This window comes from Protomyctophum parallelum (genome assembly GCF_964188405.1).
Source record: "Protomyctophum parallelum genome assembly, chromosome: 13".
NCBI lineage: Eukaryota > Metazoa > Chordata > Actinopteri > Myctophiformes > Myctophidae > Protomyctophum > Protomyctophum parallelum.
Window position 1 is genome coordinate 48981695 of NC_139708.1, and position 22892 is coordinate 49004586.

Genomic DNA, 22892 nt, shown 5'->3' on the forward strand with positions numbered 1-22892 from the left:
TACTTAACTGACTGAAACTCTTGTTACACTTTTTACAGTGGTATGGTCTTTCTCCACTGTGAATACGCTGGTGTTTCTTCAGATCACTTGACTGACTGAAACTCTTGTCACACTGTTTACAGAGGTATGGTCTTTCTCCACTATGGAGACGCAGGTGTCTCTTAAGACTACCTAACTGACTGAAACTCTTGTCACACTGTTTACAGTGGTATGGTCTTTCTCCACTATGGAGACGCAGGTGTGTCTTAAGACTACCTAACTGACTGAAACTCTTGTCACACTGTTTACAGTGGTATGGTCTTTCTCCACTGTGAATACGCTGGTGTTTCTTCAGATCACTTGACTGACTGAAACTCTTGTCGCACAGTTTACAGAGGTGTGGTCTTTCTCCATTGTGGATATGCTGGTGTCTCTTTAGATCATATAATCGACTGAAACTCTTGTGACACTCTTTACAGTCAAAAGATGTTTCTCCATCGTGGATACGCAGGTGTGCCTCCAGGTGACCAAAACTATTGAAACTCTTGTAACACTGTCGGCAGAAGTGGAGTTTCCTTCCTGTGCGACTCGGCCGGTGTGTCTTCGCGTCTCCCGCCCGAGCTACATTCTTAGCGAACTGTTGACGACTGCCATGTTTTGGTCCATCCGTGTCTCCTCGTGTCTGGCCGGCTACGGGGCTGTCGAATGGCCGACAGGCTGCCGAGGTCATCTGTTCATTCCTCAGCGTTTGGCAGCAGAGGTCGTCGTGGCTCCTCTTCCTCACGTGTTGATGGAGGAAGGTGGAGGCACCGGCATATGGACACTCGGAACAGGAGCCCCGAGTCTGGACATATTGGGACTCACTCCTTCCTTCCATCGTCAAAATATGATGCTATAAATGGACTCTGGGGGTTGGGAAATAATGTTCTTTACTCTCTCCCTCTTCTCTCTGTCTCTGTCTTTGTCTCTCTTACAAATCCTTTGGTACAAACATCCATGCATCACACAGAGATTCAATGAACGTCTAACGACAATTCACACCTTATGTAGGGAGACCATGGAGCTGAGGTCTGACATCACAAACACAACATAAACATAAAGGACCCGATTCACTAAGCAATCTGCGCTCATAATTTGATTGTACCATGAGTTACGTGTGGGAAGGGCGCTCTCATCACCATACATCACATTCCGTGCTCAGCCAATCGAATCATTTCCGTGGTACACACAGACTGGGCTTACAGTGAGCTGGGCATAGGAGGGGCGGGTGCGGCAGCGCCCCTCAGAAATATAGCCTATATATAGGTTTATATATAGGCGAAATATGCATATTCTATGAAAGAATAAGGTCGCGAATACAAGCGGCTGAAATGAGTTTTCTTCGACGGGTGGCTGGCGTCTCCCTTAGAGATAGGGTGAGAAGTTCAGTCACACGAGAGAGACTCAGAGTAGAACCGCTGCTCCTTCGCCTGGAAAGGAGCCAGCTGAGGTGGTTCGGGGCATCTGGTTAGGATGCCTCTCGGGCGTCTCCCTAGGGAGACTGTACGATGAAGCGTTTGGACATCGCGGAGGCAACAGTCTGGTAACGCGAGACTAGGGCCTGTACTGTGACATCACTTCCTGATTCCCATCTCCTCTCGTTTTGGTCCTGTATAGTTTCGCGTAGCCAGATCTCCGAATGCTATGCAATGACGGAAGCATTTGAAAATTGCGAGAGGCAACAAACAGTCATCACTGCCTACTTCCTGTCTCCTTATTAGGGCCTGTGCTGTACTGTGACATCACTGCCTGTTGTTTCCTGTCTCCTTATTAGGGCCTGTACTGTGCTGTGACATCACTGCATGTTTCCTGTCTCCTTATTAGGGCCTGTGCTGTGCTGTGACGTCACTGCCTGTTTCCTGTCTCCTCTCCTTATTAGGGCCTGTACTGTGACATCCGCCAGCTGGTCCAGTTCATCAAGGAGTCCCACGGTAACGTGTTCCGCCGCGTGGCGCTCAGCGCGCTCCTGGACAGCGCCGAGAAGGTCGCCACGACGACCCCCGCCGCGGCCGCCAAGAAACCCGACGACAAGGAGGAGCCCAAAATGCCTGGACCCAGGAGGTGGGTGGGCGGGGCCCAGTGGAGGTGGGCGGGGCCCAGTGGAGGTGGGCGGGGCCCAGTGGAGGTGGGCGGGGCCCAGTGGAGGTGGGCGGGGCCCAGTGGAGGTGGGCGGGACTGCGACACTCTATAACGCATGCCAGTAAATCTTCACAGCAGAATAAATACACTATAATAAGGCCACATGTACGATATTCATTTAAATTCCCCAAAGATAGTATTCCTGCAGAATAAGTGTGGAGAGTGTGTGGAAATCAGGCTATGAAGGTAGGATTGGTAGGATCGTTTGCGTCCAGCAGGTGGCAGCCATGTCACATACTTCTCTCGTTCCAATTTCACGCATGCGCACACCACTCGTGCTCACACAGGTACACACATCACAAACAGGTACACGGACATTGCATGCTGGATGTAGAAGTGGTTGCACCACTTAAAAAACAAACATCTTTGAGTTCATTATACGAATCAGCATCATGAGTTGGAGGGTTATGAAACACATTAAAATTCATGTTGGGGGTGTGCGTTCGTGCGTGCGTGTGTGCATGCGTGCGTGTGTGTGTGCGTGCGTGCATGCGTGCGCAGGTCAGAGGTGGGTGTGTCTGGTGAGAAGGGTCAGACGTCCAGCGCTGCAGACGAGTGTCGGAGCTACATCTCCAGCAGACCGCCGCAGACGCCCGAACAGTGAGTCCAGTCCACCCACCGTGTTTTAACATTAACCCTAACCCCGAACAGTGAGTCCAGTCCACCCACCGTGTTTTAACATTAACCCTAACCCTGAACAGTGAGTCCAGTCCACCCACCGTGTTTTAACATTAACCCTAACCCTGAACAGTGAGTCCAGTCCACCCACCGTGTTTTAACATTAACCCTGACCCTGAACAGTGAGTCCAGTCCACCCACCGTTTTTTAACATTAACCCTAACCCTGAACAGTGAGTCCAGTCCACCCACCGTGTTTTAACATTAACCCTAACCCTGAACAGTGAGTCCAGTCCACCCACCGTGTTTTAACATTAACCCTAACCCTGAACAGTGAGTCTAGTCCACCCACCGTGTTTTAACATTAACCCTAACCCTGAACAGTGAGTCCAGTCCACCCACCGTGTTTTAACATTAACCCTAACCCTGAACAGTGAGTCCAGTCCACCCACCCTATAGGCCTTCTTTATGAACATTAAAAAGCAACGTGAGCAAACTACCTCCCCCTGGCCAGCCGGGGCGCCTGATGGAGGGGAAAGGAACTGGTTGGAATAACGTGTTCCTTCCACGCGCTATACGTCCAACCAGGGAAACTCCCCCCTGGCAGGTGTAAAGGAGCAACTTGGACACTCAGGCATGAGGGAAGTGTGAGTTGCTCTCCCCTTGTCCCCCATATATGGGGACTAGGTTGGTGGAGGGTGTGTAGAGCCCAGGATCACATTAGATGATTGACACAGGGGTGAAAAATGGCTTACAAAATCGTGGGATAAAACATAATATTAAAAAAAAACCTGTCCCCATGGTGTCTAATTGACCACCAACCTGTCCCCATGGCGTCTAATTGACCACTAATTGACCACCAACCTGTCCCCATGGCGTCTAATTGACCACCAACCTGTCCCCATGGCGTCTAATTGACCACCAACCTGTCCCCATGGCGTCTAATTGACCACTAATTGACCACCAACCTGTCCCCATGGCGTCTAATTGACCACTAATTGACCACCAACCTGTCCCCATGGCGTCTAATTGACCACCAACCTGTCCCCATGGCGTCTAACTGACCACCAACCTGTCCCCACATGGGGTCTGTCCCCGTGGCGTCTCCCTGCAGCGAGGAGCAGCTCCCCGGGGCTCTCCTGGGCCGCAAGGACTTCTGGAGGAAGATGTTCAAGTCCCAGAGCGCCGCCAGCGACACCAGCAGCCAATCGGAACAGGACACGTCGGAGTGCACCACCGCCCACTCCGGCACCACCACCGACCGGCGCTCGCGCTCGCGCTCGCGCCGCATCTCCCTCCGCAAGAAGCTCAAGCTCCCCATCGGTAGGTAATCGTAGGCCTGATCGTCAGCGCCAGTGTTGTTTTTGGCAGCAAATTTCTATTTTAGTTTTAGTCATAGTCTTTGGACTGAAACTTCATTTAGTTTTAGTCACATTTTAGTTTTTGGCAGCAAATTTCTATTTTAGTTTTAGTCATAGTCTTTGGACTGAAACTTCGTTTAGTTTTTCACATTTTAGTCACCTGGAATGTCTTAGTGTTAGTCTAGTTTTAGTCGACTAAATGTCAAGATTTTAGTCGACTAAATCTACAGTTGATTTAGACGACTAAAATGTATTTTGGCGGGCCTTGATGCCGTCGTAATGAGTGTTTTTACGATCTACAAGCTCACAACGCGTCGGGTTGCGACGCGGCTATTTTCAGCATGCAACCAATTGTAACATGACTTGTACTGGATCTCTTGTCCACTAGTCCCTTCCTAACATTTTAGTCTAGTTTTTATTTGTCGACGAAATTGTCAGTATATTTAGTCTTAGTTTTAGTCGTCATAGCTTAGTTTTCATTTAGTTTCCATTCGTTTTTGTCAGTGGAAAAAAGTAGTCGACAAACATTCTTCGTCTTAGTTTTAGTCGACGAAAACAACACTGGCCAGCGCCCTGTATAGCTAGGTATACGGTAGGTATTGATTGATTGATTGATTGATTGAAATATTTATTAACAGTTTGTAGAGTTACAGAGACATACTGTCTCTGTAATTATTATTATTATTATTATTATTTAGAGACATACAAATAGACACTTCTATGTAGCCAAAGAACAGAACAGGAATTCATCATAAAGGAAGCAAAAAGGGAAAAGATACATATACAGTGAGGGGAAATGGGGGGGGGGGGGGGGGGGGGATTCAGATTTTACAGAGGCCAGTTTCGAATTGCAGCCGTCCGTAGGTGCCCTTTGAGAGCGGTTTTGAAGGAGTCAAGGGATTCGCATTAATCAATCGTAGGCCTCGTCAGAGCCCTGTATAGCTGCTGCAGTCTGTAACTGTCAGTTATTTGGTTTTCTTTTTTAAAACACTTTGACTTCTATTCACGAGTTGCTCGATTTAATTACTTGTAGAACACTTAATTACTTGTAGAACACGCGAGTTGCCCGAGTTATGTCTTCATTGTTATGTTCCACGTTTTTTAATCAGTTTTAAGTCATACGGGGCAATCCACTGGACATAATGGGATATGAGACGCGGCCGGAAATTGTCGGCATTCAACCTGTTTTAACTAGAGCTGGGACTCGATTAAAAAAATCTATCAAATTAATCAGAGGCTTTGTAGTTAATTCATCTCGATTAATCGCATTTTAATCGCATCTCATTATTTGACCCAAGAACTGTGAGAGAGCCATTTTTTTTTTTATGGATTTTGGTATACTAGTGAATCAATGAATAGTGAATACATAAGTTTAAGCAATAAAACATTGTTTTTGTAGTAATAATATCTCAAAATTATAGGGTGGTGCGCAGGTCCGTCTGAAAACTGTCCAGTGACAACGTTCCGCGGTGAAAATAATTGTGCGATTTTAAAATGAGTTAATCTTTCTGTAGTTAATTAATCTCAATTAACGCGTTAAAGTCCCGGCGCTAGTTTTGACATCTTTAGTTAGTTTTCCTCCTGTATGTATTCCTGTGTGTACCTGCACACTTTAACATGTTGGATGTTTTATGGAACATGCGCATAATGTGTGTGTGTGTGTGTGTGTGTGTGTGTGTGTGTGTGTGTGTGTGTGTGTGTGTGTGTGTGTGTGTGTGTGCGTGTGCACGTGCGTGCGTGCGCGTCCTCAGGTAACTGGCTGAAGCGTTCGTCTCTCTCTGGACTGACGGACGGCGTGGAGGACCTTCTGGACATCAGCTCTGTGGACCGTCTGTCCTTCATACGCCAGAGCTCCAAGGTCAGAGGTCACCATGGATTAACCCATTCTGACCTGAGATCAGATGCATACGAGGTTTCCACTGGACACACACACACACTGGTCTGATGAACCCATTCTGACCTGAGATCAGATTCATACGAGGTTTCCACTGGACACACACACACACACTGGTCTGATTAACCCATTCTGACCTAAGATCAGATTAAAAAAATGTCAGTCGTTCTTCGATTTTTCAAAAATAGCAGACCTACAAGCTCGTAGCGCGCCACTCGGTGGCGCGCTATGAGCTTGTAGATCTGCTATTTTGTGTCAAGGACCCCCAAATGAACATTTATTAGGCCACGGACCCCCCATTTGAGAACATATGCCAGTGACCCCCGATAAGGGAGGAACATATTAATTTCATGGACCCCCCAGTTTCAAATGCATTATGCTACGGACCCCCATATTTAATGGCATTTCTATCTCTGGTACCCCAATTTATATTGTAAAACCACTGTTAATTTAACTCTGAGAGTGTACAAATGGAACCAAATGGACCCGCTAGGGTCCATTTGTACAGTTACAGACCCAGTACAGTTACAGACCCATAAGGGTCCATTTGGTTAGAAGTTATCAGCTGGGTCCCCCCTGGAACTCTCTCAAGTACCCCTGGGGGTCCCCGGACCCCACTTTGGGAACAGTACTGTTACCTTTTAGACTGACTGATGTGTAGCTCTGGACTCAACCACAACAATAATATTGTTGTGGTTGAGTATTATCTGGCGTGCGTGCGTGCGTGCGTGCGTGCGTGCGTGCGTGCGTGCGTGCGTGCGTGCGTGCGTGCGTCTGTGCACCAGATATTGTTGTGGTTGATGAAGAGTCCAGAGAAGCGTCTGTATTAGAGATAGCCTGCACCTTTGACCCTAAAGCGGAAGCCTTTAGGACCATTTTTGGTCAATGACACAATATTTGTCAGACCTGCGATTTCTCGGGTGTAAACCTTAAACCCTCCTTGGCCAAGCTGAGAACGTTTCTTTAATGTGATTTAATCCATAATTAATAATTAATACATTTTATTTACCGGCTGTTTTTAGCATCCGTCACTAGCCTCCAGGGTGGCACCCATGGTGTGATGTCATCGAATATCCAAAATCTCCATGCACACACACGCGATCTAAAGCATTTATTGGGCTCAGATTGAGCTAATGGGCGATGTTTAGAGTTTAAAGGAGAATTCCATACTGAAAGGCTTTCTTACCTTTCTTTGTAGTTGTTACGTCACCCCCAAAGAGGTCCAGGTGTTATTTTGTGCAAAAGCTCCTTATTGGCTATTTCCCCTACCATGAGCCCTACATGAATTGCATTGAATTGAATGGGGCTATGGGGTGTTGTGCTAATTCGCTTATTTCCATCGCTCAAAATTATAATTTCTTTGTATATATCCTCTCTTCATAATGTAAATAATATCCCAAGCGGCACACTTTACTACTTCTTTCGATGGAAATAAGCGAATTAGCATAACACCCCATAGCCCCATTCAATTCCCATTCAATGCAATGCAATTCATTGAGGGCTTATGGTAGGGAAAATTTTTGCACAAAAAAACACCTGGACCTCTTTGGTGGGGACGTAACAACTACAAAGAAAGGTAAGAAAGATAAGAAAGCATTCTAGCATGGAATTCTCCTTTAATACAACTTTGATCCAACCTCATGCATACAAAGCCATTGTTTACACCGAGAGAATGTGGCACAGACTGAAGCTATCTGTGTCATCACGCAATCACTTCCGGTTCGACGAACAAGTTCACAGCTGTCAAAACAGTGTCGTTTTCTGCAGGATTCTGGCAACACCACCGAGTTTAGCCACCAGATGGCGGCATGGAATCGGTTAACCCATTCTGAACAGGAACCCATTTTGGTGTTAGCATCATGTTATGCTTTATCTATTGAAAAATAGAAGATCTACAAGCTCATAGCGCGCCACCGAGTGGCGCGCTACGAGCTTGTAGGTCTGCTATTTTTGAAAAATCGAAGAACGACTGACATTTTTAGAATCTGATCTCAGGTCAGAATGGGATTAATCAGACCAGTGTGTGTCCAGTGGAAACCTCGTATGAATCTGATCTCAGGTCAGAATGGGTTAAATACCAACCACCCCTGTACATACCATCTCAGACCTGGGCTGTAGGTGCAGACTATTTATATTTGGCAGTCTAGGGCATTATACCCACAGGCTGGCTGTTATAGAGGCTTCCAACAACTACAAAAACTAAAAACAAAAAAAACCCTGAACTGTGGTCAGGGGTTTTCTCTGTGTCTGTGAAACCTTTTGAGCTGCAATGAAAACAGGCAGAACAGTGAAAACACAGTGACATCTGCTGGTAAATTCCTATGCCATATATGGGATCTGTGGACTCTTACCTCACAGTCCACATGCAGGCAAACCAGAGCACTTGTTTGATTCAGAAAACCCCAGCCCACAGAAAATCTACGGAATCTTAAAAGTTCAAGATGGAGTGCCACAATTTTGTATTGTATTTTTCCAGTTTTTCATGTGTCTATGAGGTGACAGTACTTCATTAGACAACCCTGGAGTCTACTGTATGTGTCTATGAGGTGACAGTACTTCATTAGACACCCTGGAATCTACTGTATGTGTCTATGAGGTGACAGTACTTCATTAGACACCCTGGAGTCTACTGTATGTGTCTATGAGGTGACAGTACTTCATTAGACACCCTGGAGTCTACTGTATGTGTCTATGAGGTGACAGTACTTCATTAGACAACCCTGGAGTCTACTGTATGTGTCTATGAGGTGACAGTACTTCATTAGACAACCCTGGAGTCTACTGTATGTGTCTATGAGGTGACAGTACTTCATTAGACAACCCTGGAGTCTACTGTATGTGTCTATGAGGTGACAGTACTTCATTAGACACCCTGGAGTCTACTGTATGTGTCTATGAGGTGACAGTACTTCATTAGACACCCTGGAATCTACTGTATGTGTCTATGAGGTGACAGTACTTCATTAGACACCCTGGAGTCTACTGTATGTGTCTATGAGGTGACAGTACTTCATTAGACAACCTTGGAGTCTACTGTATGTGTCTATGAGGTGACAGTACTTCATTAGACAACCCTGGAGTCTACTGTATGTGTCTGAGGTGACAGTACTTCATTAGACAACCCTGGAGTCGTTTTTATGTGCAATGGTGTATTAACTTTGTATTTAGGGTTTCCTTGACAGTCAAACGGGCCAATGAAATAAACAGTAATATAGTGATTAATCATATTATCAGCCCCTCCCCTAACCCCTCCCCCTTTATCATACAACTACAGCTGTGGGTGTGGCTTCAGTTGAGGTGGATCACCACCCACCAGGCAGACCAGGCATACTTAACCCTCTAACACCCGCATTAATTTCTACTTGCAAAAAATAGATTTCAACCTCACTACTACTTTGTACTACTAGGACTAAGACAAAAAAATATGTTAAAGAAAAAAAAAAAAAAAGTTTGATGAAAAATGTATAATAATTATATAATAATATAATAAATTAATGATTTACATTTGGGGGATATCTTTCACAATATTGAATAAAACATGTTCTAGACATTCTAATGATCACAAAAAAACATATATTACAATTATTGTACCTACTTTTATTAGGGTAAAGGTCAAAAGTCTTAGGTTAAAAAATGTTTAAAATCGCACAGAGTCCAGACATTTTTAACAAATACTGTATTTTTTTTTGTTGAAAAAAGTATACCTCCTTATATAACAATAAGACCTGATGATCATGTTTTAGGGTGGAAACAAATCACGGCACTCCATCTTTCAGGGTTTCTTTGTGCAATAATTGAGCAAAAAAAGAAGAATTCACAATCCCTTTAAAATGTGTGTGTGTGTGTGTGTGTGTGTGTGTGTGTGTGTGTGTGTGTGTGTGTGTGTGTGTGTGTGTGTGCGCGCGCGTGCGTCTCCCAGGTGAAGTTCACCAGCGCGGTGAAGCTGTCTGAAGGTGTGGCCGTGGGGGATGAGGAGGAGAACTTCTTCAAGCGTCTGGGTAAATGGAGGTCCGGCAGGCGGAACCCGTCCAAGCTTCACCACGCAGAGGAGAAAGATGGTAGACCTCCCCCTCCCCTCCCTTACCCGCCCTTACCTTAGAGTATATATTTATAGAGAAGGCACCCAGAGGAAACCCTGAGGCGAAATGGACATAGTGGCCGAATGAAGGTATTGCAGCCTGGCCCCAAACACATGAACGCGCTGTCCGTTGACTATCATTGTACACGTTCACGACGGACGACGCTCGTGCGCGTTCATGTGTTTGGGGCCACTCACCATTGCAATCCGTCCCAGAATGCACTCTGTTCCTACCAGGAAGGAGGAGTGAAATCGCCTCATGCGCTTTTGAGCAACTTAATGCAAGTGGATGGAAGGAGAACTCGGGTGTCTTCTCTATTCATATATACTCTAAGGCCCTTACCCCCGGGGGTGCCCTTCGCTCGCTCGCCCTCCCGCTCTCTCTCTCTCTCTCTCTCTCTCTCTCTCTCTCTCTCTCTCTCTCACCCAAACGTGTGTCTCTGGGTCACCTCTGTGTTTGTGTGTGTGTGTGTGTGTTTCCTCCAACTGCGCCTCTGTCTGTCCCAGGGTCTCCTCCCAGTGGGACATGGTCCTTGGTCTGCCCCGGGGTCTCCTCCCAGTGGGACGTGGTCCTTGGTCTGCCCCAGGGTCTCCTCCCAGTGGGACGTGCGTCGAGGACCTCCCTAGGGAGGCGCCCGAGAGGCATCCTAACCAGATGCCCCGAACCACCTAAGCTGGCTCCTTTCCAGGCGAAGGAGCAGCGGTTCTACTCCGAGTCTCTCTTGTGTGACTGAACTTCTCACCCTATCTCTAAGGGAGATGCCAGCCACCCGTCGAAGAAAACTCATTTCAGCCGCTTGTATTCGCGACCTTATTCTTTCATAGAATATGCATATTTCGCCTATATATAAACCTATATATAGGCTATATTTCTAAGGGGCGCTGCCGCGCTAGCACCTCCTATGCCCAGCTCACTGTAAGCCCAGTCTGTGTGTACCACGGAAATTATTCGATTGGCTGAGCACGGAATGTGATGTATGGTGATGAGAGCGCCCTTCCCACACGTAACTCATGGTACAATCAAATTATGAGCGCAGATTGCTTAGTGAATCGGGTCCTTTATGTTTATGTTGTGTTTGTGATGTCAGACCTCAGCTCCATGGTCTCCCTACATAAGGTGTGAATTGTCATTAGACGTTCAAAGAAGCTCTGTGTGATGCATGGATGTTTGTACTAAAGGATTTGTAAGAGAGACAAAGACAGAGACAGAGAGAAGAGGGAGAGAGTAAAGAACATTATTTCCCAACCCCCAGAGTCCATTTATAGCATCATATTTTGACGATGGAAGGAAGGAGTGAGTCCCAATATGTCCAGACTCGGGGCTCCTGTTCCGAGTGTCCATATGCCGGTGCCTCCACCTTCCTCCATCAACACGTGAGGAAGAGGAGCCACGACGACATCTACGGCCAAACGCTGAGGAATGAACAGATGACCTCGGCAGCCTGTCGGCCATTCGACAGCCCCGTAGCCGGCCAGACACGAGGAGACACGGATGGACCAAAACATGGCAGTCGTCAACAGTTCGCTAAGAATGTAGCTCGGGCGGGAGACGCGAAGACACACCGGCCGAGTCGCACAGGAAGGAAACTCCACTTCTGCCGACAGTGTTACAAGAGTTTCAGTCGGTTAGATAGTCTTAAGACACACCTGCGTCTCCATAGTGGAGAAAGACCATACCTCTGTAAACTGTGTGACAAGAGTTTCAGTCAGTTAGGTAGTCTTAATAGACACCTGCGTCTCCACAGTGGAGAAAGACCATACCACTGTGAACAGTGTGACAAGAGTTTCAGTCAGTCAAGTGATCTGAAGAAACACCAGCGTATTCACAGCGGAGAAAGACCATACCACTGTGAACAGTGTGACAAGAGTTTCAGTGAGTTATGTCATCTTAAGACACACCTGCGTCTCCATAGTGGAGAAAGACCATACCACTGTAAACAGTGTGACAAGAGTTTCAGTGAGTTAGGTAGTCTTAAGACACACCTGCGTCTCCATAGTGGAGAAAGACCATACCTCTGTAAACTGTGTGACAAGAGTTTCAGTCAGTTAGGTAGTCTTAAGACACACCTGCGTCTCCACACTGGAGAAAGACCATACCACTGTAAACAGTGTGACAAGAGTTTCATTGAGTTAGGTCATCTTAAGACACACCTGCGTCTCCATAGTGGAGAAAGACCATACCTCTGTAAACTGTGTGACAAGAGTTTCGGTCAGTTAGGTAGTCTTAAGAGACACCTGCGTCTCCATAGTGGAGAAAGACCATACCACTGTGAACAGTGTGACAAGAGTTTCAGTCAGTCAAGTGATCTGCAGAAACACCAGCGTATTCACAGTGGAGAAAGACCATACCACTGTGAACAGTGTGACAAGAGTTTCATTGAGTTAGGTCATCTTAAGACACACCTGCGTCTCCATAGTGGAGAAAGACCATACCTCTGTAAACAGTGTGACAAGAGTTTCAGTGAGTTAGGTAGTCTTAAGAAACACCTGCGTCTCCATAGTGGAGAAAGACCATACCACTGTAAACAGTGTGACAAGAGTTTCAGTCGGTTAGGTAGTCTTAAGACACACCTGCGTCTCCACACTGGAGAAATACCATACCACTGTCAACAATGTGAGAAGGGTTTCAGTGAGTTAATGGGCCTGAAGAGACACCAGTGTATTCCAGACTAAGAGTTCTACCTTCCATTCCAGAGATGGCCAAAACATCTTGGAAACGGACACTTTTCAGCCATTTTCCATCGCCAAATGTTTGTTTTTTGGGGGGCGCGGACTAGCACGGACTGTGACGATTTGATTTGGCTATATGTATGATGATAAGAGCGCCCCTCACTTCACATGAGTGTGATTTTTTTATTATATAAAATGGGATCGCTATACAATCTTTTTTTTCTTTCTTTTTTTCCTAGACATTATTCGCGCATGTGCACTGCCGGTCACTGTCTCTTAATTCCCTCTAGATCTACGGCGCTCTCCATGGTTTTGATCAAAACGGCAATGTTCCGTCCTCATTTCTGACTTAACCAAGGTAGTAACGGAAGATTATGCCTCCCGGTTTTTATGGGGGGGGGGGGGGGGTATGGTATAATGGAAGATGGCTTTTCAGAGTAAAATCTGCCTTATCTGCTGGTTTACCACCATTATTGTTCAGTTTCTGCCCATCGCGTCGTCAATAGCTCCAGGCCTGCATGCAATCAGCTAGGGGTACGCAACCATAGGCACGGGTGCCGACTTTGGCACAGGGGGAGGGTGATCACTGGCACGCCCGCATAAGTGTGAGACTGAGACGTTTTTGAATTGACATTAGCGTTGACATTAAATTCCCATTGATAATGAATGGAGAATTTTACCTCATAGTGTCTGAGCAAATCGGCATAGTGTCTATTTTACGTCAAGGTGATGTACGGTGATAAGAGTGCCCCTAGCTCACTTCACATGGGTGTGATTTTTTTTCTTTTAAAATTAAATATTCCAAAAAAAGTAAAATTCATAGAGTAATAAAAGGATAGAGACTGAACCGGAGCTATTATCCGTTTCAGTGGAAGTTGCTCAGTGGCGTTTTGAAGCACCCGGAAGGACCGTCTACTTCCGCATTTGCCAACCAAACTTTGTTCGGCAAATGCGGAAGTGCAACCGAGCGCTCAATGTTAAATGTCATATGCACGGGGTTTCCTTGTCAAAAATCCACCGGTCTGCATGCAGTTCACGCTCTAACCAGTAGGCAGATGTCATGTTGTGTTTGTGATGTCAGACCTCAGCTCCTGGCCTCCCTACATAAGGTGTGAATTGTCATTAGACGTTCAAAGAATATCTGTGTGATGCATGGATGTTTGTACTAAAGGATTTGTAAGAGAGACAAAGACAGAAACAGAGAGAAGAGGAAGAGAGTAAAGAACATTATTTCCCAACCCCCAGAGTCCATTTATAGCATCATATTTTGACGATGGAAGGAAGGAGTGAGTCCCAATATGTCCAGACTCGGGGCTCCTGTTCCGAGTGTCCATATGCCGGTGCCTCCACCTTCCTCCATCAACACGTGAGGAAGAGGAGCCACGACGACCTCTGCTGCCAAACGCTGAGGAATGAACAGATGACCTCGGCAGCCTGTCGGCCATTCGACAGCCCCGTAGCCGGCCAGACACGAGGAGACACGGACGGACCAAAACATGGCAGTCGTCAACAGTTCGCTAAGAATGTAGCTCGGGCGGGAGACGCGAAGACACACCGGCCGAGTCGCACAGGAAGGAAACTCCACTTCTGCCGACAGTGTTACAAGAGTTTCAATAATTTTGGTCACCTGGAGGCACACCTGCGTATCCAAAATGGAGAAATATCTTTTGACTGTAAAGAGTGTCACAAGAGTTTCAGTCGATTATATGATCTAAAGAGACCATACCACTGTGAACATTGTGACAAGAGTTTCAGTCGATTATATGATCTAAAGAGACACCAGCATATCCACACTGGAGAAAGACCACACCTCTGTAAACTTTGTGACAAGAGTTTCAGTCAGTCAAGTGATCTGAAGAAACACCAGCGTATTCACAGCGGAGAAAGACCATACCACTGTGAACAGTGTGACAAGAGTTTCAGTCAGTTAGGTCATCTTAAGACACACCTGCGTCTCCATAGTGGAGAAAGACCATACCACTGTGAACAGTGTGACAAGAGTTTCAGTCAGTTAAGTGATCTGAAGAAACACCAGCGTATTCACAGCGGAGAAAGACCATACCACTGTGAACAGTGTGACAAGAGTTTCAGTCAGTTAGGTCATCTTAAGACACACCTGCGTCTCCATAGTGGAGAAAGACCATACCTCTGTAAACAGTGTGACAAGAGTTTCAGTGAGTTAGGTAGTCTTAAGAAACACCTGCGTCTCCATAGTGGAGAAAGACCATACCACTGTAAACAGTGTGACAAGAGTTTCAGTCGGTTAGGTAGTCTTAAGACACACCTGCGTCTCCACACTGGAGAAAGACCATACCACTGTAAACAGTGTGACAAGAGTTTCAGTCAGTCAAGTGATCTGAAGAAACACCAGCGTATTCACAGTGGAGAAAGACCATACCACTGTAAAAAGTGTAACAAGAGTTTCAGTCGGTTAGGTAGTCTTAAGACACACCTGCGTCTCCACACTGGATAAATACCATACCACTGTCAACAATGTGAGAAGGGTTTCAGTGAGTTAATGGGCCTGAAGAGACATCAGTGTATTCCAGACTAAGAGTTCTACCTTCCATTCCAGAGATGGCCAAAACATCTTGGAAACGGACACTTTTCAGCCATTTTCCATCGCCAAATGTTTGTTTTTTTGGGGCGTGGACTAGCACGGACTGTGATGATTTGATTTGGCTATATGTATGATGATAAGAGCGCCCCTCACTTCACATGAGTGTGATTTTTTTATTATATAAAATGGGATAGAATCTTTTTTTTCTTTTTTTTTTTCCTAGACATTATTCGCGCATGTGCACTGCCGGTCACTTCCTTGTTTACGTCCACGACCAAAACTGTCTCTTAATTCTCTCTAGATCTACGGCGCTCTCCATGGTTTTGATCAAAACGGCAATGTTCCGTCCTCATTTCTGACTTAACCAAGGTAGTAACGGAAGATTATGCCTCCCGGTTTTTATGGGGGGGGGGGGGGGGGCTTTTTTTCAGAGTAAAATCTGCCTTATCTGCTGGTTTACCACCATTATTGTTCAGTTTCTGCCCATCGCGTCGTCAATACTTCTGAGCTCCAGGCCTGCATGCAATCAGCTAGGGGTACGCAACCATAGGCACGGGTGCCGACTTTGGCACAGGGGGAGGGTGATCACTGGCACGCCCGCATAAGTGTGAGACTGAGACGTTTTTGAATTGACATTAGCATTGACATTAAATTCCCATTGATAGAATTTTACCTCATAGTGTCTGAGCAAATCGGCATAGTGTCTATTTTACGTCAAGGTGATGTACGGTGATAAGAGTGCCCCTAGCTCACTTCACATGGGTGTGATTTTTTTCTTTTAAAATTAAATATTCCAAAAAAAGTAAAATTCATAGAGTAATAAAAGGATAGAGACTGAACCGGAGCTATTATCCGTTTCAGTGGAAGTTGCTCAGTGGCGTTTTGAAGCACCCGGAAGGACCGTCTACTTCCGCATTTTCCAACCAAACTTTGTTCGGCAAATGCGGAAGTGCAACCGAGCGCTCGATGTTAAATGTCATATGCACAGGGTTTCCTTGTCAAAAATCCACCGGTCTGCATGCAGTTCATGCTCTAACCAGTAGGCAGAGATGGGCAAAATACATTGAAAATGTATTTTGATACAAAATACAAATACGTATTTCAAATACATGTATTTCAAATACTGCCCATCTCTGAGGGGCAAAATACATTGGCACACTGACTATTATCACGAAAATGAAAACATGGCAGTTCATTTGAAAAAGGCTTGCAGACCCCTGAAACCTTTTCGGAGGAACCCCCCCCCCACCACACAACCCCTCCCTCCCACCCACTCTGACCATCCCCACTCTTTTCCCCCGCCCGCCAAAATAATGTCATTATTTCTTATCGGGGGAGGGGGTGATTCGTTTTGGGAAGAACAAACCATCTTTCTGCGGTTCTGTGTTGCCTCTGTGGTACAGCATGGCGTCTCAATGTGGTGACGTGTTGTGGTGGTGGTATGTCGTCTCTTAAACCTTGGACTGCCAGTCCCAATTTTTTTGTTTGGGTAACAAATTGGCATATTTTTAATTCATCGTTTTAACATACAAGAAAGATCTGGTGGCTTGAAAAGATGTTTTTTCATTTTTTGTTCATTGATAGTGTATTCTCTCGATTCGCCACCAGATGGCGGGAAAGCACCATTACGCTGATTTTGGCCAAAATAGACAAATCTTCCTAAGTCACTTCCGGTTCAACGATCAACAACATCCTGTAGTATTTTGACCCTAGTCAATAGCTTGGCTGGTCCGGATTGCTAAGCTAATGCTATATTTTTCACAACTAAGTCAAATTAACCTCAAATCAACCCCAAAAGATCGCAAAATATCACATTTTTTACAGCGACGCACATAGAGACGGCGCGCGTGCACGATAGCGCACGATAGCGCACGATCACGCGGATTTCGGCCGTTTTTTGGTAAATTACATCCAAAAATATTAATATTAGCGAAAAAATATTAATTTTTGATCTTTTGACCCCCCGATAACTGATATTGATTGTCATTCCGTTTTTTCCGTTAACGGGAGGTTTAGATTTTTAGATTAATTCTGTTTTTTCCGTGAATTGTAGGCCAAGGGTTAATGTGGTGACGTGTCGTCCGATATGCTCCCACGAGCGGGAAACACAACAAACTGTCCGGCGACAACACATACGTATAGGTCTCCTTCCCACCACGGTTGGACCGGTTCCCTCCTTATATAGTCCATGAGCCAGAGCACCAACATTGGAACGTTAATTATGAATGATATCATTGTTTATAGGATCTATATAAGTACATTAATATTATGATAACCGTTCCACCGGAGTGGCTTTTTGTCATATTTATCACACATCTTGTTATTTTCACCAGCAGTATACATGATGGTGAATAGTTAACACTTGAATTAGTTATAATTAATAGTTCCCCAGTTGATTACTTACCCGATCTTTCCCTGAGTTTTCTGCAAAAGACGAATATCGACCCTATGAACAATTTAATATACAGTTGCCTGCCATTGATTCCGTCTCATTCATTTTGGAGAGGACTGTGTGATCTGCGCATTTCACAATGTATATATTATGTCCACTAGGGGGAGTAGAGAGCTATATAAAAATCTGAGACCACTGAAATGTAAGTATGTTTTCTCATGCCATTAAAGCCCTTTGAATTGAAAGCGTCAACAGAGAGAGAGAGAGACAGAGAGAGAGAGAGAGAGAGAGAGAGAGAGAGAGAGAGAGAGAGAGAGAGAGAGATAATGACTTTGGTGGTTGGTCTTTTTATTACGTCACGTCATTAACAACTAATAATAATATATTCTACAAGTTGTAGAAACATGTAAGATAACACTAATAGTTGTTAATGACGTGACGTGAAAAATACATTTATTCCACCAGCGTTCTTGTGTTGTTCTATACAACACAACACAGGAACGATTTTTTTTAAAACATGATCACAACCATTGTGCTTTATATGCACCATGCCCTCTATCTTTATGTTAAGGCGTCGTCGTAGCCGAGTGGTCAGTGCTTTAGATTTAAGCGTAGGCTACTTCTTTTTGTAGCTCCCGAGTTCGAATCCCGGATTTTACAGTCATATTAGTGGTGAAATGGATTAATATAGATTAAACGCCGCTCTCCGTTTATTTAAATAGGAGGGGTTTCAGCCTAACTAACCTAATTGGACGGAATCGGTAAAATGATGGTAAAATGTCACAGATTTCTGACACAGAGGGGAAATAAACTATTAGCTAACTAGTAGCCAATAAATATAATATGGTATATTATAAGGTCTGGCCCCCACACTTAAACACAAGCTATTTTAATTGCTTCTTATGTAATAAAAAAAGACACGCATTCATTTCAATGAATTCAATTTGCATTGCATTTATTTCTGTGAATATTGGAAAACAAACTGAAATATAAAATACAAAGTTCACTTGCACTATACAAAACTATAAAATCATTTACGCAAACAGTTGCTGCTAATTTGAGCAGGCGTGCATGAACGAGAGAGGAGTTATGTGTGTGAGGAGATGATCACAGTCACAGATAGAGGGAAAGTGTTATATTTTGCCTGTTATTTATGCTATATATTATTGATCGCGTCTGTGACATTGCGCAGCAGTGCACACACACACGAGAGAGCTGGCTCCTTGCCACCATTCACCTCTCTCTCTCTCTCTCTCTCTCTCTCTGCTTCTTATCTAACCTAACGGGACGGAATCGGAAAAAAATCACAGATTCTGATTTTTTTTTAAATATATATTCGGCGCTCTCACCGCAACTAATGTGAGCAGCAAAAAGTTTTTTTGAGCACATTATAATGACATGATACCGTCTTGCGGTATATGGGGACATTGCACAGAGAGAGAGAGAGAGAGAGAGAGAAAGAGAGAGAGAGAGAGAGAGAGAGAAAATAGCCAATCTACCTTCTACAAGCTTTTCTACGTTTTGGGAAAGGGAAGTTGTTGTCTTGAGAGAGAGAGAGGGAGTGGGGGGACATATCGAGAGATCAGTGAGATGGCCGGGGGTCTGGGCTTAATTCGCCAAACCGGTGTTACAGTTTGACTAGTTCCTGGTTCATCTGGTGCCCTGGGCTGGATTTGCGCGTGCATGAGCCGTCTTTCACAGCTGTCTCATGAAGGGGGCGGAGCTATCTTCTATCTTCTCGGAGCGGAGCTATCTTCTATCTTCTCATTAAATATCCATCCGATTGTTTGTGGAATCTCACTTGTATGAAACAGTGACAACATGCACTTATAAAACACAGTTAGAATGATGAAAATAAAAAATAAATGAAAATATCTGTGGGAAGTGGGATTCGAACAGTCTGAGTCTGAGTGAACCAAAATAACCTTGGAAGCTGTGCGCAAGCCACTACACTATGATGCGCTGACAACTGTTGTAGGAAACGATCTATTTGATCTTATGTGTGTCTGTCCAGGCGTGAACTTTGTAACAGTATAGTCACAGCATGTCATTTCATCTTGTGACTCTGGTTTTTTAACAAATATAAGCACTCCGTTGAGTTATTTTACCGCTGTTTCAGCGCTGTATTGCCGAAAATGATTTCGCCTCGTCAGAAATTTTCAGTAGCACCGAGGAGCCGACTTTAGGACGGGGCCCGCCCCCCGAACCTCAAATGACGTCACATTGTAGGCTTAACAGAGCCTATTAAACAGACTTTTATTCGGCTCTAAAATAGGAGTATGAATCGGCCCTTTGTGTTTCATGATGTGACTATAGCAACATCATTGACTTGTTTCTACAGCTATTCATTGATCAGTTCAACGGAGTGCTTATATTTGTTAAAAAACCAGAGTCACAAGATGAAATGACATGCTGTGACTATACTGTTACCAAGTTCACGCCTGGACAGACACACATAAGATCAAATAGATCGTTTCCTACAACAGTTGTCAGCGCATCATAGTGTAGTGGCTTGCGCACAGCTTCCAAGGTTATTTTGGTTCACTCAGACTGTTCGAATCCCACTTCCCACAGATATTTTCATTTATTTTTTATTTTCATCATTCTAACTGTGTTTTATAAGTGCATGTTGTCACTGTTTCATACAAGTGAGATTCCACAAACAATCGGATGGATATTTAATGAGAAGATAGAAGATAGCTCCGCTCCGAGAAGATAGAAGATAGCTCCGCCCCCTTCATGAGACAGCTGTGAAAGACGGCTCATGCACGCGCAAATCCAGCCCAGGGCACCAGATGAACCAGGAACTAGTCAAACTGTAACACCGGTTATACTGTAGGCAGACTGAGGTGTTAAACCACAGGTTGAGACACTACACTAAAACCCCTAGATTTTGGGGGAAGGGCGTAGTGCAGGCGAGAGACAGTGTTGTCAGACACCTCTGCTAGAGTGACTGCCTTCACACAGCGGCCGAGACTGTAAATAAATTGGAGAGAAAATAATTGTTCACTAGATAGGCTAGCCTTATGTATCTGTAGGCTACATAAGACGAAGCACAAATAAATCCAATAGCCTTGTGAGGCGTGCAGCGAAAAGTTGATAAATGCGATACTGCTTCGCGTGTTCGTCTCTCTCTCTGACACGCTGTAAGCACTGGACAATATATGTCACACTGACGATTAGCTTACTGTGTTAGACGTTAGACTACGAGTCCATTATCCAGCTATGCATACTTTATGCGATGTACAAGACCTTTGAGCCTGTAAATCAGCTCTTGTTTACACAAGTTTCAATAGCTTGATCTGTTAGGCGTTAGACTGCGAGTCCATTTTACGCATTGGCCGTGAGTTCAAACCTCAGAGCATGCAATGATTTTTCGCGATTTTTGCGGAAAGTTTTTCTCACATCACTTAAAAACGCGACCAGATTAAAGTTAGGAATAAATAATAATGAGGTAAATGTGATGTTAATTAATAGGGGAGGGTGATTCCCCTTTGTTTAATCACCTTCCTAGGGATTTGATTCACATATTCACATTGGTATTTTATATCAGGGCACTATATGTCCATCATATCCCCTTAAACTTTTATAGGCTATATAACATATATAACTATATAATTTAAAAATTTGAGCATAAATACTTTTTATTAGCACATGCAATCTATTAGTGCAGGGTTCAGACCAATTATAAAAACATACTCAACTGCTCCACCTGCTGGTTGATTTCAGTACTACATTTTCCAATATTCGCAAAAGCTAAAGCATTTAAAGAGGATTTCAGACAATCTGAATGGCTACCTACTGTAGGTATGGTTTTGCACACTCAATTTGTACTAATTCATTTTGGATTTCAGTCAGTCTGACTCTGAATGGACTTGATGGAGAGTTGGTAACCTCAGTGGAAAAGCAGCCATATTGTAGCTTTGGTCCATCTCTCCCTCAGCATCCTTTGTTGAGTGGCTTTTCTGTCCAGTGTTCTGGATGACAGTGTTGTTATACTAATGTTAAGTCCCCTCTGGGCCTGAAGAAATAGATTTTCTCTGTATTGCTTTTTGTTTTTAAGGTGGTGTAAGTGGTATTGTAAAAAAACAGCTCTATATTATGATGGCAATCATTCTGTTTATTCAGTAACATCTCTCTCTCTCTCTTTAGTAATACATTTTCAGGTCGCAATACCTATTTTATTCTATCGCGGATACAGAATTAACGAGGGGCATTGGACGTGAAACACGTCTTCATTGATAACGATCAAATTTGAATCTTTGTGGAGTTCTCTCCTCTGGTTGAATGAAGTTAGCATTGACGTTAAAATGTATTTCCAGTTTACTAAAGAGCTGAAGAGAGGGTGGGAGCCCTTAGAGTATATATATCAATAGTAAAATAAAATTCAGTGATTACTATTGGAATATAGAGCTTTTAATCATCATAAAAAAAACAGTTTTCTTCTTACATAATATATATATCACTTACACCCCCCGTTTAACCTGAACGGGAACCCATTTTGGTGTCGGCATCATGTTATGCTTTAGCTATTGAAAAATAGCAGATCTACAAGCTCGTAGCACGCCACCGAGTGGCGCGCTACGAGCTTGTAGGTCTGCTATTTTTGAGAAAATCGAAGAAAGACTGACATTTTTTTAGAATCTGATCTCAGGTCAGAATGTTCTGTCTTCTCTTCTCCTTCTACACCTCTGTGTTCTGTCCTCTACTCCTCTGTCCTCTACTCCCCTCTTCTCCTTCTACACCTCTGTATGTTCTGTCCTCTCCTCCTGTCCTCCTCTTGTCCTCTCCTCCTCTCCTCTCCTCCTCCTGTCCTCTTCTCCTCCTGTCCTCTTCTCTCCATGACCTCCTCCGTTTCCATTCGTCTCCCAACCCTTCCTCCCTCCGTCCCTTGTCGTCCCCCAGGGCCTCACGGCTTCCAGGAGCGCCTGGCGGCCAGCCAGGAGGCCATGAAGAACAAGAACGTGGTGAACCTGGCCGCCATCCGGCAGGGCATGAAGCGTTTCCAGTTCCTGTTGAACTGCTGCGAGCCGGGGACCATCCCGGACGCCTCCATACTGGCCGCCGCCCTCGACCTGGTACGTATATACGACCCGTTAGACCAGGTACGACCTGGTACGACCTGGTACGTACACGACCCGTTAGACCTGGTACGACCTGGTA

General features: G+C 44.8%; 1 protein-coding gene across 1 annotated transcript in view; it reads left to right on the top strand.

Moving 5' to 3' along the window:
• Positions 1–22892, top strand: part of LOC310868737 (protein unc-80 homolog) — a gene marked incomplete at both ends in the record, with an annotated part of 182345 nt that overhangs the window by 51416 nt on the left and 108037 nt on the right. Inside the window, 6 exon segments of the mRNA XM_083779197.1 lie at positions 1898–2079; positions 2659–2757; positions 3889–4097; positions 5887–5993; positions 9949–10087; positions 22635–22807. Coding sequence (XP_083635323.1) covers positions 1898–2079; positions 2659–2757; positions 3889–4097; positions 5887–5993; positions 9949–10087; positions 22635–22807 — 909 coding nt within the window.